The 15,885-nt window shown below is 47.5% G+C and overlaps 2 protein-coding genes across 7 annotated transcripts in view; one reads left to right on the forward strand and one right to left on the reverse strand.

The window, feature by feature from the left end:
• The window catches only part of WDR86 (WD repeat domain 86), a 42,361-nt gene extending 35,811 nt beyond the window's left edge, over positions 1 to 6,550 (forward strand). For 2 of the 4 annotated variants that reach the window (XM_014569616.3, XM_014569614.3), the window contains exons 6-7: positions 3,928 to 4,031; positions 4,286 to 6,548. In XM_014569616.3, the coding sequence (XP_014425102.1) occupies positions 3,928 to 4,031; positions 4,286 to 4,504 (323 nt within the window). In that variant the 3' untranslated portion in view covers positions 4,505 to 6,548. Of the gene's footprint in view, positions 1 to 3,927; positions 4,032 to 4,285 lie in introns of all 4 variants that reach the window. The other 2 variants (XM_014569617.3, XM_006115161.4) reach the window with 2 other exon arrangements.
• Positions 6,551 to 10,457: 3,907 nt separating this feature from the next.
• NUB1 (negative regulator of ubiquitin like proteins 1) overlaps positions 10,458 to 15,885 on the reverse strand; it is a 43,265-nt gene continuing 37,837 nt past the window's right edge. For all 3 annotated transcript variants that reach the window (XM_075922824.1, XM_075922822.1, XM_075922823.1), the window contains exons 13-15: positions 15,263 to 15,367; positions 13,754 to 13,946; positions 10,458 to 11,191 (exon numbers count right to left, since the gene is read on the reverse strand). In XM_075922824.1, the coding sequence (XP_075778939.1) occupies positions 10,992 to 11,191; positions 13,754 to 13,946; positions 15,263 to 15,367 (498 nt within the window). In that variant the 3' untranslated portion in view covers positions 10,458 to 10,991. The remainder of the gene's footprint in view (positions 11,192 to 13,753; positions 13,947 to 15,262; positions 15,368 to 15,885) is intronic.

Raw genomic sequence — 15,885 nt, forward strand, 5'->3', positions numbered from 1 at the left:
TCAATTAACCGATATTTAACATCCCTAGTACGAGAGGGGGTTGGGGAAGTAACGCAGAAAAGGTGAGAGCGTGAGAATGCAGCCAAATAGCTAGTTGGGGGGAGGGGGAGGCAAAGAAGTGGGGAGTAACGGAAAGTGCAACTTCTGCAAAGTAAAATTGTATCCCCCCTCCCTTCACAACTTCCCTTTGCTCCAGCCTCACTCCCCTCAGCCCCATGATCCCCCCACTTTGCCCCATGTCCCTCAGTGCAACCCCTGACCTCTCCCATCCTGCCCCCACATCCTCCTTCAGCCCCCCTCCTGTCCCCACATATCTGTCCCCCAGCACACTCATCGGCAGGGCAGCAGCCCCCCGGGAGCAGCACTCAGTGTGGGGGCGGTGGGGCAGTCTCACTTCCCTGCTCAGACCAGCCCTTTGCCGTGGCTCTGGGGCTGGTTCCAGCTCAGCTGGGCACAGCAGATTGCTGGGGAAGGGTCTACCCCCCCACAGCTCGCAGGGAGCAGCACGGCGCAGATTGGGCCCTGGCGCCCCACGTGAGACAGGCTGCCCAGCCCCCATCTGTGGAGAAGCCCCAGCCCCGCCCCTTCCCAAAGCAGGAGGCAGAGCCTGCAGTGTGCAGGGGCAGGGGCAGGCCTAAGGATGCGGAGCTCAGTGCAGGGTCTTGCTGGTCCATCCTAGCCCTGTCATGCCTCTCCCGGGCCCGCCCCCCCAGCAGGAAGCCGGAGCTGGTGCTCCAGCCTACAGCTGCACAGAAATCCTGAGGCTCGGGGGGGCTGAGCTTCCACCCCACGTGCCACAGAAAATCAGCTCACATGCCACTTATGGCATGTGTACCATAGGTTGCTGACCCCTGGTCTAGACCATTCCTGACAGGTATTTATCTAATCAATTCTTAAAACCCTCCAGTGATGGCGATTCTGCAGCCTCCCAGGTAATTTGTTCCAGTGATTAACTACACTTAAAATTAGGAAGTTTTTCCTAAGGTCTGACCTAAATCTCCCTTATTGCAATTTAAGTCCCTTAGGGTATGTCTACACTACAAAGTTAATTCGAACTAATGGACGTTAGTTCGAATTAACTTTGATAGGCGCTACACTAGTGCTCCGCTAGTTCGAACATAATTCGAACTAGCGGAGCGCTTAGTTCGAACTAGGTAAACCTCATTGTACGAGGACTTAGCCTAGTTCGAACTTACTAGTTCGAATTAAGGGGTGTGTAGCCCCTTAATTCGAACTAGTAGGAGGCTAGCCCTCCCCAGCTTTCCCTGGTGGCCACTCTGGCCAACACCAGGGAAACTATTGCCCCCCTCCCGTCCCCGGACCCCTTAAAGGGGCACGAGCTGGCTACGATGCCCGTGCCAGGTGCAAGCCTGCCAGCACCCAGCTAGCAGACCCTGCACCTGGCACGGCTTGAGCCAGCCACCCGATGCCCCCCAGCCCTCCCCCTCTTCCTGGGACCAGGCTGGTGGCTCCCGGGAGCTTGCCTAAGACCGCAAGAGACGGGCACCCGCCTGGTCCAGTGCAGACATTGTGGACTTCGTCCATGACTTCCGCACTAGGCACAAGAAAGCGGCCGTCTAGGGCAGGAGAGCTGCCAGCCTGGCCACCCCGGAGCAGGTTTGCATGAAAATCAAGGTGGTCCACTGAGACCCCTGACCCTGAGCCCTGAGCTTAGAATGGCCGTACTGGGTCAGACCAAAGGTCCATCTAGCCCAGTAGCCTGTCTGCCGACAGTGGCCAACACTAGGGACCCTGGAGGGGATGGACCGAAACAATGACCAAGCCATTTGTCTCATGCCATCCATCTCCAGCCTTCCACAAACAGAGGCCAGGGACACCATTTCTACCCCCGGCTAATACCACTCCATGGACCCAACTTCCATGACTTTCTCTCACTTCTCTTTAAACTCTGTTATAATTCTAGCTTTCACAGAATCCTGCAGCAAGGAGTTCCACAGGTTGACTATTTGCTTTGTGAAGAAGAACTTTCTGTTATTAGTTTGAAGCCTGCTACCCATTCCTTTCCTTTCCATTCCTTTCCTTTGGTTCCTTCTATTATGGGAACTAATGAAGAACTTTTCTTTATGCACCCTCTCCACACCACTTGTGCTTTTATAGACCTCTATCATATCCCCCCTCCATCTCCTCTTTTCTAAGCTGAAAAGTCCCAGTCTGTTTAGCCTCTCTTCATATGGGACCTGTTCCAAACCCCTCATCATTGTAGTTGCCCTCCCTTCTCCCAGCCTCTCTCTTCCCCTCTCCCACCTCCTTTTCCCAGTCTCCCCCAGTTTTGTTCAATAAAGAGAGTTTCTATTTTTGAACACAATTGTCCTTTATTTTGTACATCAGGAAGGGGGGCTAGGGAAGGGTAAGTAGAAGGAGGTGAGGGAGGAATGGGATACGAGCCCCCGATGGGGAGGACTGGGCTGGCTCTGTGGGCTTCTGGGGGTGGAACTTCTCCTGCAGCCCCCCAATTGCCCCCTCTCCCCAGATGGCAGCCTGTGGCAAGTGCAGCCGGTCTGATGGCCGAGTGCTGTGATGTGCCCAGTGTGGGTACTCTGGGCAATCCAAGCCAGGACTGCTTTGCAAGCGGGGCACCCCTGAGAACTGTCTGTCCGGGGTGGGGGTCGGGTCCCTTTAAGCACAGCCCTTGGCTAGCCTGAGACAGCATCTCCACGCTCTAAGTCCTCCTCTGATGCCCTGCTGGCACTGCTTCCGGCCATCCTTAACCCCCTGTTCAGGGTCCACTCTGTGTGGACATGCGAGTTCGAATTAGCAAAATGCTAATTCGAACTAGTTTTTTAGTCTGGATGCGTTAGTTCGAATTAGCTTAGTTCGAATTAGCACTGTAGTGTAGACATACCCTTACTTCTTGTCCTGTCCTCAATGGTTAAGGAGAACAATTAATCTCCCTTCTCTTTATAACAACCTTTTATATACTGGAAGACTATTGTGTTCTCTCCTCATCACCCCCATCTTCTCTTCTCCAGCCTGGAAAAAATTGAGTTAATTTAATCTTCCCTTATAGGTCAAGCTTTTGAGACTTTTAATAATTGTCGTTGCTCTCCTCTGGATTTCTCCAGTTTGTCCACATCTTTCCCTGATAGGAGTGCCCAGACCTGGATGGAGTACACCAGTTGAGGCCTTATTGGTGCTGAGTAGAGTGGAAGAATTACTAGTTAGGTGCGTCTAGACTGGCAAGATTGTGGCAAAAACTTGCCAGCTGTCTACACTGGCCACTTGAATTTGCACAAGAGCACTGACGTTCTAATGTAAGAATTCAGTGCTTCTTGCACAAATGCTTTGATGCTCCCGCTCAGGGATAAGCCCTCTTACGCAAGAATACTTGCACAAGAGGGCCAGTGTAGACAGGCACCGTAATTTTTTGCTCAAGAAAGCCCAATGGCTAAAATGGCCATCAGAGCTTTCTTGCGCAAAAGCGCGTCTATACTGGGCACAGACGCTTTTGCGCAAAAGCATCTGTGCCAATCTAGACGCTCTTTTGCGGAAATACTTTTAACGGAAAAACTTTTCCGTTAAAAGTATTTCTGCAAAATCATGCCAGTCTAGATGCAGCCGTTGTGTTTTGCTAACAACCCTCCTGCTTATACATCCCAGAATGACCCGTCTCTCATTCACGCAAACTGGAAGCAACCCTTACTGGTGTCCATGAAGTAAGCTAGTATGAGCAAGTGAAGAGTTGGACTCAGAAAGTGTTTTTCCTTTATGACTGGTCACTTGGCTGTCCTCAAAAGGCCTTGACATTTATTATTTATTAAAAATATTTTTACTCAGCCTCTCTCTTTAAAATAATCGAGGCGGCTTACACAGGTTTTTAAAACACAATATAAATAAATATGAAAAATTAAAATACAAGACCCCAAGGGGGGGCATAAAACCTGCTAAGACATTACTCCTTTGTGTTAGTATTCACAGGAAGTGGAGATGCCTGCGCTCGAGCTTTCAATTCAAAGACAGGTGTCCTGCAGAGGATCTTCCGAGGACACAAGTACGTCATCAACTGCATTCAGGTGAGGAGGGGATTTTATTGCGGGAAAAACTCAACATCCAAATAGTATAGATTTCTCCATATGTCCTGTGCAAGCTGAGATGGCCTGTTACCTGGGCATTTGAGTACTTGGAATGCTGTGTGCCGTGACACGAGTTGGGGAATTGGGCCTTCAGTGTTAAAGGACTAAATGTCCCATTTACTTCCAAGTGGCATTTGGATCTTTGTGACTGTGAAATGTACAATATGGGATTAAGTATGATCCTGTTGTTCCAGATTCACAATGAATTATTGTACACAGCTTCCCACGACGGCACGCTAAGGATCTGGGACGTACAAGGCATCTGCAAGCGAAACCAGCATCGCCTGAAGAAGGAGAGATCTGCCCAAGGCAAAAGCTCTCAGAAGGGAAGTCTGTCTCGTCTTTTCAATAACAGAGTTGGCTGCACAGTGCAACAGGCCAATGGGGAGCTTGAGGCTGTCGAGCTGATGTGACTGCCTGCAACAAACTTTTTGTCAAAGAGGAAACACTGAGCCATCTTCTGTGCCACTGGGTGCAGCTAAGCCAGACCCTTGGAAAGAGGGGCGGAAATTAAATTCCCTAAAGTGTTCAATCAAGAGTTCCCGTTTTTGTGAAACTGACTCTTCAGACTATTTTTGACATCTTGCAGCATCTCATAGTGTATTGTAATGGAAAGCAAACTTATGTGGATGATTTACAGGCTCTGAGGCAATATAGGGACAGGACCCATTGTGGAGAGCAGTCCATGTGATCTGCCTTTTCCTATAGGTTTTCCCCTGGGATTGTTTGTAATGATACTTTGCATTTAATACTCTTTTCCCAGCTAACCCATAGACAGTTGGGATTTCACTCCCCTGCTGCCTCATGCTGGTTCCTGACTCGAGGAGAGGCAGGAATAAGTAATAAGCCAATAGGTTCCCTCCCCCTTCTTGTAGCCTGTTACAACAGACTGCAATAGTGTGGAATGTGTAAGCGAAAGCTGCCTTGCAGAATGACTGGATTCCATTTGCTCTGCTCCCATAGGGGTTATAACGTCCTTGCCTCTTGCTGAGCCGAATGACTTTAATGTAGGAGGGTTTGGCTGAGGCAAAGAGGTGCCTGAAGTCTCTCTGGGGCTTGCGCTTAGAGCAACAGAGCACAGATTTAAAGGAGCTTTAAAAAACCCAATAAACCTGTCAGGCCGGTTGCTTCCCACACAGCTTGAGTGGAAGAGCAGGATGGCAGTGGACACCCCTGGGGAAGGGGAGAGGGCCTTGATTCTTTGTTGTGGGAATGGGAAAGCTAGTCAACAGGCTGCATATAAGAATGCTAGTTCAGAAGGATGTAATGGAAGGGGGTTGAGTGACTGTAGCCACCCACTAGCTCTCTGGTTTCACTGCTGGGCCTGGGCTCCTTTCTTCTTTCACATCTCACGAATCCATCAGCAGTGCTGCACATTCCAGGTCAGGTGAAATAGGAACCAGACAAAAATCTAGAGTGTGCCTGGAGTCCATATGGGCTTTGAAATGAGGAGCATGTGTTGTGGGAATGTTACCACAGAAGGGGGTGGTGTCTGTTGGAAGGGAGTTGGTGGTGTATAAAAAATCTAGAGTGAAATTGTTAGACCTAGGTTTGTCAGAAGGAAAGGATGCAGTAGGTTTGGATAAGCATCTACATTTAAGGGTTTCTCTCCTCTCTTCCAGGTTCACTGCTCCTTGATAATCACTGAGCCATAAATATTCAAGTGTCCTTGTATTTTTTTGTAGGTCTAGCACACTTTGCAGAGTCAATGAAACAGATGCTTAACCATGTGTTTTTTATTTTTGTTGCTTTATTTATTCTGTACTGTGTCAGATAAATGCTGTAATACTCTCTGTGAGTGGGCAATAAACACATGGCATTTACAGAAGAAACCGAATCCTTTATTTGTAGTTTCTTGCTGTGTATGTACGTAGGTTTGGATTGGCTGTAGACAAATGGTGGTCAGAAAGAGAGAGAGAGGGATAGGGAAAAATATGTGAATGTTACAAACAGACCCTCACTTTTCCCTATTCGATGTGCTGGAGTCAAAATTAGGGAAATACAAGCTAGATGGGGCAACTATAAGATTGAGTGCACAACTGGCTGGATAACTGTTTTCAGAGAGTAGTTATTAACAGTTCACAATCCTGCTAGAAGGGCATAACAAGTGGGGTTCCACAGGGTCTGTTTTGGGACTGATTCTGTTCAATATCTTCATTAACGATTTAGATATTGGCATAGAGAGTACGGTTATTAAGTTTGCAGGTGGTGCCACACTGGGAGGGGTTGCAAGTGCTTTGGATAGGGTCATAATTCAAAATGATCTGGAGAAATGGTTTGAGGTAAATAGGATGAAGTTTTTAATAAGGCCAAATACAAAGTACTCCACTTAGAAAGGAACAATCTGTTTCACAGTTAGGGTGCATCTATGCTGCACCGTTTTTCTGGAATAACAACTGTTATTCCAGAAAAACAATAAGGCTGTGTCTACATTGGCACCCTTTTCCGGAAAAGGGATGCTAATGAGACAAGTCGGAATTGCAAATGCCGCGGGGGATTTAAATATCCCCCGCGGCATTTGCATGAACATGGCTGCCGCTTTTTTCCGGCTCGGGGCTTTGCCGGAGAAAAGCGCCAGTCTAGACGGGATCTTTCGGAAAATAAAGCCTTTTCCGAAAGATCCCTTATTCCTCTTAAAATCAGGAATAAGGGATCGTCCGGAAAAGGCTTTATTTTCCGAAAGATCCCGTCTAGACTGGCGCTTTTCTCTGGCAAAGCCCCGAGCCGGAAAAAAGCGGCAGCCATGTTCATGCAAATGCCGCAGGGAATATTTAAATCCCCTGCGGCATTTGCAATTCCAACTTGTCTCATTAGCATCCCTTTTCCGGAAAAGGGTGCCAATGTAGACACAGCCAGATTTTCAGTGTGTGGATGGTGCAGGACTGTTGTGGCAGAAGACTCGGGATATGGGGGTGCAGGAGTTTGGGGATGTGAGAGGCTCAGGACAGGGGATTCCAGTGTATGAGAGGCTCAGGTTTGCGGTCGGTGAGTGGGGGGAAGGGAGTGCAGGAGTGTTATGATGTTGCAGCCAGATGGGGGCTTGGCCCCAATTGGGGGCTTGTTGGCCAGGCTTCATTTTTAAATAAAATATTATGTCAAACACAAAATGTTTCAGCGTTGTCTTTATTTATGAAAGGGTCAGGGAATCTGTTTTGAGTCAGGGAGTACTGATCCACAGAAAAGTCAGTCGGGGCCACACAAGTGAGATGTAAAGAAACAACCTCTCCAAAAACCCCCAAGCCTCACTAATGTGGCCCCAACTGTGCTGGTGGGGGCAGGGGACAAGGTGCTGGGGCAGGGTGCTCATGCGGGGGTCTGGCCAGGAGGAGGGGACAGAGACAGCTGGGGCCGGTACCTGGGGATCCTGGGTCTCAGGAAGCACGTTGACTGCTCTTTCCCTCTCCTCCCCCCCGCACGCCCTCCACTTAACCCAATCCCCCTCCCCTTCCCCAGAGCCAGGCACCCCCCCCACCCAATATCCTTCCCCAGAGCCAGGCACCGCCCCTCCTCCTCCCGCACACACACCGAATCCCCATCCCCAGAGCCAGGCACCACCCCCCAACCTAATCTCCCTCCCCTTCCCCTGAGACAGGCACACACCCCCTCTAAACTAATTCTTGGGTCCCGGAGGTGGAGCCGCTGTTGCTACAGCCACATGCGGTTCCCTCCAGGTGCTGGGACGTGTGTGCTGAGTGGCCAGCCTTGAGCCATGCTGGATGGGATGCCGTGCGCACCCGCCCCCCCTCCAACCCAATCCCCCTCACCTCCCCTCCCCTTCCTAGAGCCAGACACCTCCCTCCTTTACTAACCTTATGCCCAGGTCCTGGAGCCGCTGCACACAAGGCCCTTGCACTGCCGCTGCCTGCGCTCAGCAGCCAGCTGCTCGCACATGCAGGTTGGGATGCTGTGTGAGACCCGGCCTGCACACGCAGGATATGACACAGTGCGCCGGGGCCATGAGTGGAACGGCACAGGCTGTGAGCACACATGCGGCTTACAGTGGCCCAGCCATGAAAGTGGCTGACCTGAGTGTTTCCGGATTCCGTCCAGAGCCACGGGTTGGCCACCGCTGATCTAAAGGGTGTTATAAGGAAGAGGGAGAAAAATTGTTCACCTTGGCCTCTGAGCGTAGGACAAGCAGCAATGGGCTTAAATTGTAGCAAGGGAGGTTTAGGCTGGCTGTTAGGAAAAACTTCCTGTCAGGGTGGTTAAACACTGGAATAAATTGCCTAGGGAGGTTGTGGAATCTCCATCACTGGTGATATTTAAGAACAGGTTGGCTAGATGATAGGGATGATCCAGATGGTGTTTGGTTCTGTTGTGAAGGCAGAGGACTGGACTTGATGGCCTCTCCTACAATTTGAATACTTCCTAAACCAGGGCAAAGCCTGTGCCACCCTGCACCACCCCCATGTAGTGTCTAGTCCACAAGGATAACAGCCTACGTGGCTATTAGTCATTCTCTTAGTGCAAGCAGTAGAGGTGGCTACTGGAAACCAGGCCTTGGGTCAAAGCCTGCTGACTCACCATGTGCTCATGAAGGTAAGGGTTGTCATAGATGCATTTAAATGAGCTGCCATAGAGTGGGAAAAAAAAATCTAGGTCTCATATATGATGTGCCTAAGGTTTGGCCCAACACAGCTATATTCAGGTTTCAAGGCCACAAGGGACCCTGGATCACTTAGTCTGACCTCCTGTATATCACACGCCCACAGCACCATCCAGCATCCACCTTGTAAACCCATCACCTGGCATCAGGGTGAAGTATTACACCCCAAGGGAGACTAATGGGCTGCAGGGCAAGTAGGAGGGATGGTGGTGCACTAGTGCCTGAGAAATGACTGAGATATACCCAGATAATTCTGGGTTCCCATATACTGCAGTGGAAAGCAAACTCCCAGTCACTGCCATCCTGAGCTGGAGGAAAATTCCTGTCCCACGCCCCTATAGGGCAATCAGTTAAACCCTGAACAAGACCCAACCAAGCACCTAATACTCCTAAGGGAATTCTACACCTAAAAGTTCTGTGCGCAAGATCTTAAAATGCTGCATATTTTCGCAAGACATAAATGTGGAGGTGCCCACAACAGGGCGAAACACAGGGCCCTGGCTTCACAGAGGTAGGAGATCTCCCTACACCCCCTTCCCATCCAGCACGAGGGCTGTTCTTGCTCCAGAAACACCCCCAGAGCCCTGCCCATCATGTCAGGTGCACCCACAGTATGTGAGACAAATGGTCTCACTTGCATGTCCAGTCCTGGCCACTGAGCCAGATGTAGGGCAAGCAGCTCGTCCTTGCAGGAGCCAAGCGTGGAAGGGCTTAGTATGGGGGAATCGAGGTGTGGGGGTGGGAGGGTGCTGTATGGGGCCAGCTGGATGTGGGCAGCTCAGTGGGGTGGATCTGGATCCATGAGGGGGTCTGGGTGCAGGGTGAGTGAGAGAGTGTCCAGGTGAAGGTGATTGGGACTCAGGAGGGATACTGTCTGGCTGTGGGAGGGACTGGGGCTTAGCAGAGGAACTCCAGCTGTTGAGGGAGTGAGGCTTGGTGTGGCGGAGGTCTGGGTGTCGCTGACATGGCTCATGGGGTCGGGGCTGGTGAGGGTGAGGGATTTGCATGTTGGAAGGTGTCTGGTGCAGGTGTGGGAAGGTCCAGATATAGGGGGTAGCAAGTTCAGGAGGAGGGGGCTTGGTGGACGTACAAGGTAGGTGAGGTAATAGCTTTTACTGGACAACTTCTGTTGGTGAGAAAAGCTTTTGAGTTTGCACAGAGCTTTTCTTCAGTGTGCCAGACCTGGAGAAAATGGCTGTGTATGCCCCAAAGCTTGTCCCTCTCCTCAACAGAAGAAGGTATTACCTCAACCACGTTATCTCTCAAATTTCATGGGACTAACATGGTACAGCACCACCACAGATCTCAAAATGGGAGGGGGGGCTAAAAGAGGAGGGCGAAGTGTCATAGTCAAAAGGAAGATAAAGAGCACTAGGAAGGAACACTGGTCTAAATTTCTGAAGGCAACAAAGTGACAGTTGAGATGAGCGTGGCCCAATTTCTGTCTTTATCTAAAAACACTGAGCTGCTAATAATTTAAACATGAGGAGAAACAAAAGTGAGACACACACAAGTGTGTCAAATCTATGGTCCAGGGCTCACACTTGGCTTTCAAGGGTGGTTTTGTTCCTATCTGTGTGATTATGAATTGCAAATGTGCCCTTGCATTATGCCCACCAATTTTTACAGATATGTGTTTAAATCAGCCCCATCACTATGAGGTGAGGATGGGGGCCTGATCTTCCAATGGCTTACAACTGCCTATTTTTTTTAGAGAGTACTTTTCTATGTAAAGTATGGAAAAATCCCAATAAAAGCAAGATGCGCAGTATGTTTTATTTTTATTAGTAGCTCTTGCAACATCTGACATGAACAGAGACAAGAAAAAGCATCATCATTTAATTGAGATCTCATCTGTAAATGATTTTTGGAAAACAGTACTTCAAAAGAGAAGGAAGTTGGTTTTGTAAACTGACAGCTTTATAAATGTATTAACTAGGTTTCTGATTACAAATGTAGATTTTGTTTTAAAACAGATGATGCAAAATGTTGTAAAATGCTTTTATTTGCTATATTAATTAAATGGGCTAATTTCACACCCATAGAAATATATATTCAACCTCTCTACCAAACAGTGTTTTTCAGAAAAAATATTTGTTTCTGCTTTATTATTATGCTGAATTATGACATAGTTAACCAAAAAGGAGATTTTAAGCAGTTATAATTGATAATTAAATAATTCACTTTAACTGAATGTAAGGCATTTGGCTAAAGATAAGCTTGAGTTTGGATTTAGACGTGATATGTAGCCAAAAGTAATTCCTTGTTACTGAACAGTGGATAATGAAATTTTAGGATTGCTCCTCATGCATATAGGATAAGTATTCTTTAATGACCTCTTCTTCCTCTTCCAGGGTTAAATCTAAATAATCTTCTTCATGTTCTGGAATATCCTCTAAGATTTCATTGACTACATCTGTTTCATTGACTACATCTGTTTCATTGACTACATCTGTTTCCATGTCTTCGTCTGTTGATGAACTAGAAGTGCCTACAAAAATGGAAAAACAAAAGTGGCAGCTATCATCTCTTTCCATGAATCTGTTTTTTGCCAATACCACTAATTTTATAAATCTTTTGCTGGAGAACAAGTTTAAAATTATTTTGCATCAAAGGGGTGAGAGACACTATTTTTTAAAGCAGTAAGAAAAGCCTTGACGGTAACCTTAGGTAGCAGTGTAATAAGTTGGGGTGAAATTGTGACTACCTCTGAGAGAGTGAAGGAAAGGAAGAAGTGATGTAAGATCTCCCTTCTCTTTTGCACAGGGCCTAGTAACATTTCTGGTCCTTGTACTCCCTGAGACAGGCCACAGCAATGAGCAGCTCTTAGGACTGGTGTACAATGAAAACGTGCACCTGCACTGCTATATCTCTGAGGGCTGTGGATTTTTAACATTCCCCAAGACAGGCAATTAGGCTGACCTAACCCCCACTGTAGGCAGTGGCTGGAGGAATTCTTTCTTCAACCTAACTACTGCTTTTCAGGGACGCAGATTACCTTCAACAGCCGAGGAACCTTTCCTATGGCTATAGCCAGTGTCCACACGGAAGTGCTGCTGTAGCTTTTAAAGTATAAACAAACCTGTAAATACGGAGTGCCATTTTCATCACACTTCTGACCAGAACTCACATTAAGTACTATGACAAAGTCATGCTGGCCAGCTGCAAAAGGGTGTTCCTGCTCACGGCTAAAGGACCCTCCCATCAGCCTTTGGGGAGGATCCACTGAGCCCGGAAATTCAGATGATTATGGAGCAACCAAAACAAGGAGCAAAGGTCAAAGGGTCAGAAAGTGAGAACCTAAAGGGCACAATGAGCAGAAAGCCAGAAGCAGCTGGAAGGCAGATGTGTAAAGTCTAGGATGCTAAAGGCTCTTTCATATCCACTGAGAAGAGGTTGCCTCAGGTCAATTAAGAACACCTGAATCCAAGGAAGGGCTGCTTGAGACTTTTTAAAGCCCCTCCCTTGTTGAGTGAAAGGAGGAGAGAGACAGACAGACACAGAGACAGACAGAAAAACAAAATAACAAACAAGCAAGCAAGCTGTTACTAGGCTGGTGGCAGCAGGGAAATGAGCATCTCCAAGAGGAGAAAAGTGCTCCTTCCCGCAGGGGACAGCAACACACCTGTCAGGGAAGGACAGGAGGATACTCTGCTCCAGTGAGGAGGCAGGGGAAGGTATTTCCCTTTGTGTCTAGTGGAACAGGCCTTTCTATTTGTTGGAGAATCATCTCTTAGACCAGTGATCATCAGCCAGTAGATTAGGATCTACCAGTAGATCTCGGAGCCCCAGACAGGTGATTCTGACTGGTCTGGCCGGGAGGCTATCAAGTGCTGCAGTTCAGCTGCCACTCCCCCTGCTGCTCCTGTCCAGAGCCTCAAAGCTGTCCCCTGAGAGCCTCCTGCTTGTTGTACAGAGTGGGGAAGACAGGGGTAAGGGGATGTTGATGTCACTCTGTCACCCTTCCCTGTACCCCATCTTCACAGAGTGAGAAGGGCGGGGCCTCGGTGAAGGGGTGGGGCAAGTATATTTGGATTTGAGATTTTGGACTGACAAATTCAAAAAGTGATCTTGTGCTTAAAAATGTTGGAAACCACTGGCTTAGACCTAACCAGAAAATAGGGCTGAAGAAACACAGAAGAGGGAAGACAAAGCCTGCCAAATACGGCAGATAGGGCTTGATTAACCCCAGGCCCATCTCGCCAAAGGAAGAAGTGCTGAGGCTGGTGAGACATATCAAATGGGTGTAACAAACACTACAATGGAAGAGGGAAAGAGGACAAAGCCTGCCATTGCACCAATGGTTTTCAATGATCAGCTACAGACTCAGATTGATGGTTCTGAGACTTTTTACAAAAAGAAAAGCTTGGTAATTAGACATCAGAAAGTCCCATGGGCCATCCACATAGCTATTAAAAGTTGGCAATTTCCTGTAGGCGCCAGAGAAGAAAGGTCTTAAGGAAGGATTTGGAGAAAGGATAACTGCTTTATGGACTAGTTTGGGAAAAGGTGTTCTTCCATATTTCCCCTTTGATACAGAAGGTACAAATGGATGGGGGAAGCTGGTGTCACAGGTAGAGTGCAGGGGACAAGAGATTCTTTAGCACTAGGATTCAAACACACAAGCATTTCTGAGACTTTTTTTTCAGATGTTTTGCATATAATAAGCTAACACTGACTTTCTGTGCTGAGTCATGGAATATACAACACCAAACAGCATCTTCCCAGACCTTACTAACTCTGTTCCATGGTAGACTGGCTCTTCTACTGGAAAACCAGCATGTCTTTCTGAAGGCTGCATCTTAAATATTGCAAAGCTAAAGAGCTGATATCTTAAAGCAGTCATTTCATTCCCAGCAGCACTGGACTACATTTCTCTCTCTCTCGGTCTCTCACTCAGCTAGCCTGTTCCTAATAACATCTATCTAGTAGACACTACGCTACTAAAAGCTTAAGTGATTCTTAATATATTCAAAGTAATCCTCCAATGTAGTCAATATTCATCCATCACTCTCTTTTCCCCTCCATATCTGCCATACTCAGCCAGTCTTACCTGCAGACTCTGTGGGAGAATCTTTTGATGAAATAGATTCTTCAGATGGAGTAGTCTGTCCTGATGGCAGCTGCAGCTCAGTAGGAAGAACTCCTCCATAGTGAACAAGCGTTTGTGACGCTAACTGAATGTTGCCCTGAAAGACTTTCAGCGCTTCCTCCGCTGACTCAGGAGTAAAACCCATGTACACCAACTAGACAATAAATACACAAATAAATGAATTAAAAACCACCCCTAAGTCGGAGACACCGGCTTGTCTATACAGTCTACAGCACGCTAAACACATAAGCAATCTGAATGTGCCTGTTTATTTCTTCTATTATGGATTCTTTGAAGTGCTGTCCTCTGTTTTGGCATGTACTGATGGATGCCCCAGCATGCTCCCAGTGACATCGCACTAACTTCTGAACAGCACTAGACTAGGGCAGCTGCCTATACAAAAGAAGTGTTTTCTCCCAGACTTGTCTAAATATTGCAGGATATTGAAGGTTTCTTTTAAAAATTCTTATTTTCTATCCCTGAACTAGAACAGCCAGAGAATTTTACCTCCACCCATCAGTGCAATTTGGGGGACCCTAGGGAGTTGCAGTCCACTCCCCCACCCCACTGTAGCAGGATACTATCTCCTGCCTCCCCTCCCTAGCCAGGAGTGAGAGGAACATGGGTATTTTTCTTTGTTTACTCTTCCCCTCCTCCTCCATTTTGCTCACTGAAGCAAAAGAAATGAAGGCTCATCAAGCAGAACAAAAGGACCCACCCATGCAAACTACTAATTGGCTGCCTAAAGTTCCCTCTAAGATGGGTGCCTGCATGGGTGCACACAAAGAATTTTAATCCCGCCCACCTCCTCAGCAGAGTCACATAGCAGCACTTCCCTTTCTTGATGTGGAAGGTAAGCTGGTGGCAGGGGGCTTGGTGGGTGGGAAGCTAGAGCCATACAGCAGTGGCAGGAGCTGGGGCAGGAGCCAGGGTGGCAGCAGCTGGGGTGGGGGTCAGAGTTGTGGCAGTGACCAGAGTTAAGGCCATGTGGCCAGGGCTGGAGCTGGGGCCACGTGGTGGTGGTTGAGGTGGAGGCCACATGACAGTGGTTGGAGCTGGAGCTAGGACAGTGGCAGGAGTTGTGGCCACGTGATGACGACTGGAGCTGGGGCCAGAGCTGGCTTACACATGTAGCTACCTCCCCATACCAAAATCTGAAATGGTGCCCCTGCCTCCACCTCAATACTTCCATATGAGAGAAGAAGCCAAGACCTCTATACTGTGTATTCACATCCCAGGATTACTAACTTTGTTTGCATCAAGTGACAGGTGAAGATGAGTGGGGATTTGACAAGTGACGGGGGCAGAAGGGGAGGGAGTAGAACATATATGTGGTTTTGCAAAGGATGATCTAATATGGTGGGTTTAAACAGACAATGAGATGGAAGGAGACTTCAGAATTAAACTGGCTTGATTCTTCAAAAAACAAACCTACACTTTATCTTTAAGAAACAAAAACAGGTAACTTACTTGGTCAATACTTTCCTTAGGAACTGGAAACTGGTGCATGGTCATAGGATCAGTGATACCATCATCATCATTTAGCAACAACAACTGAGGATTATCAAGAAGAACCTAAAGCAGAAAGCGTGCAGTATAAGTTAGAAGGCTGTAGTATTCCTCAAAAGTGACGTACACACAATTACAGAAACTGGAAAAGACTAATTATCTCATGTACAGTAGTTAATACCTTACCATGCTGTTCTCTAGAGTAAATTTTCTCTTAACTATCTTGAGATACCTCATGTCATGTCTTAGTCTTTCACTACTTGCCTTGTAAGACTGTTTCAGTGTCTAACATCTCACTGTTGGAAAGTTAGGCAGATCATCAGCCTGGATTCCTAATACCAGCCCACTTATACTACTCTCAATGAGAGAGGAATTTAAGTTTATACCCTTTGCATACTAAAAGCCAATTGGTTAAATAAATTAAGGGCAGTGTATGTCAAGTTTCAGTATTTTATTGTGCTCTTTTAGTCTTTCAACATAAATCAATCTGACCTGCCTCCAAAATCTTTTTTTGATTTTATCTGACTTCTGTCCAAGTGTGTCTATATGGAAATATCCATAAATTGAAAGTTAGCATCCTACGG

Source organism: Pelodiscus sinensis, chromosome 2, assembly GCF_049634645.1.
Source record: "Pelodiscus sinensis isolate JC-2024 chromosome 2, ASM4963464v1, whole genome shotgun sequence".
NCBI classification, from domain to species: domain Eukaryota; kingdom Metazoa; phylum Chordata; order Testudines; family Trionychidae; genus Pelodiscus; species Pelodiscus sinensis.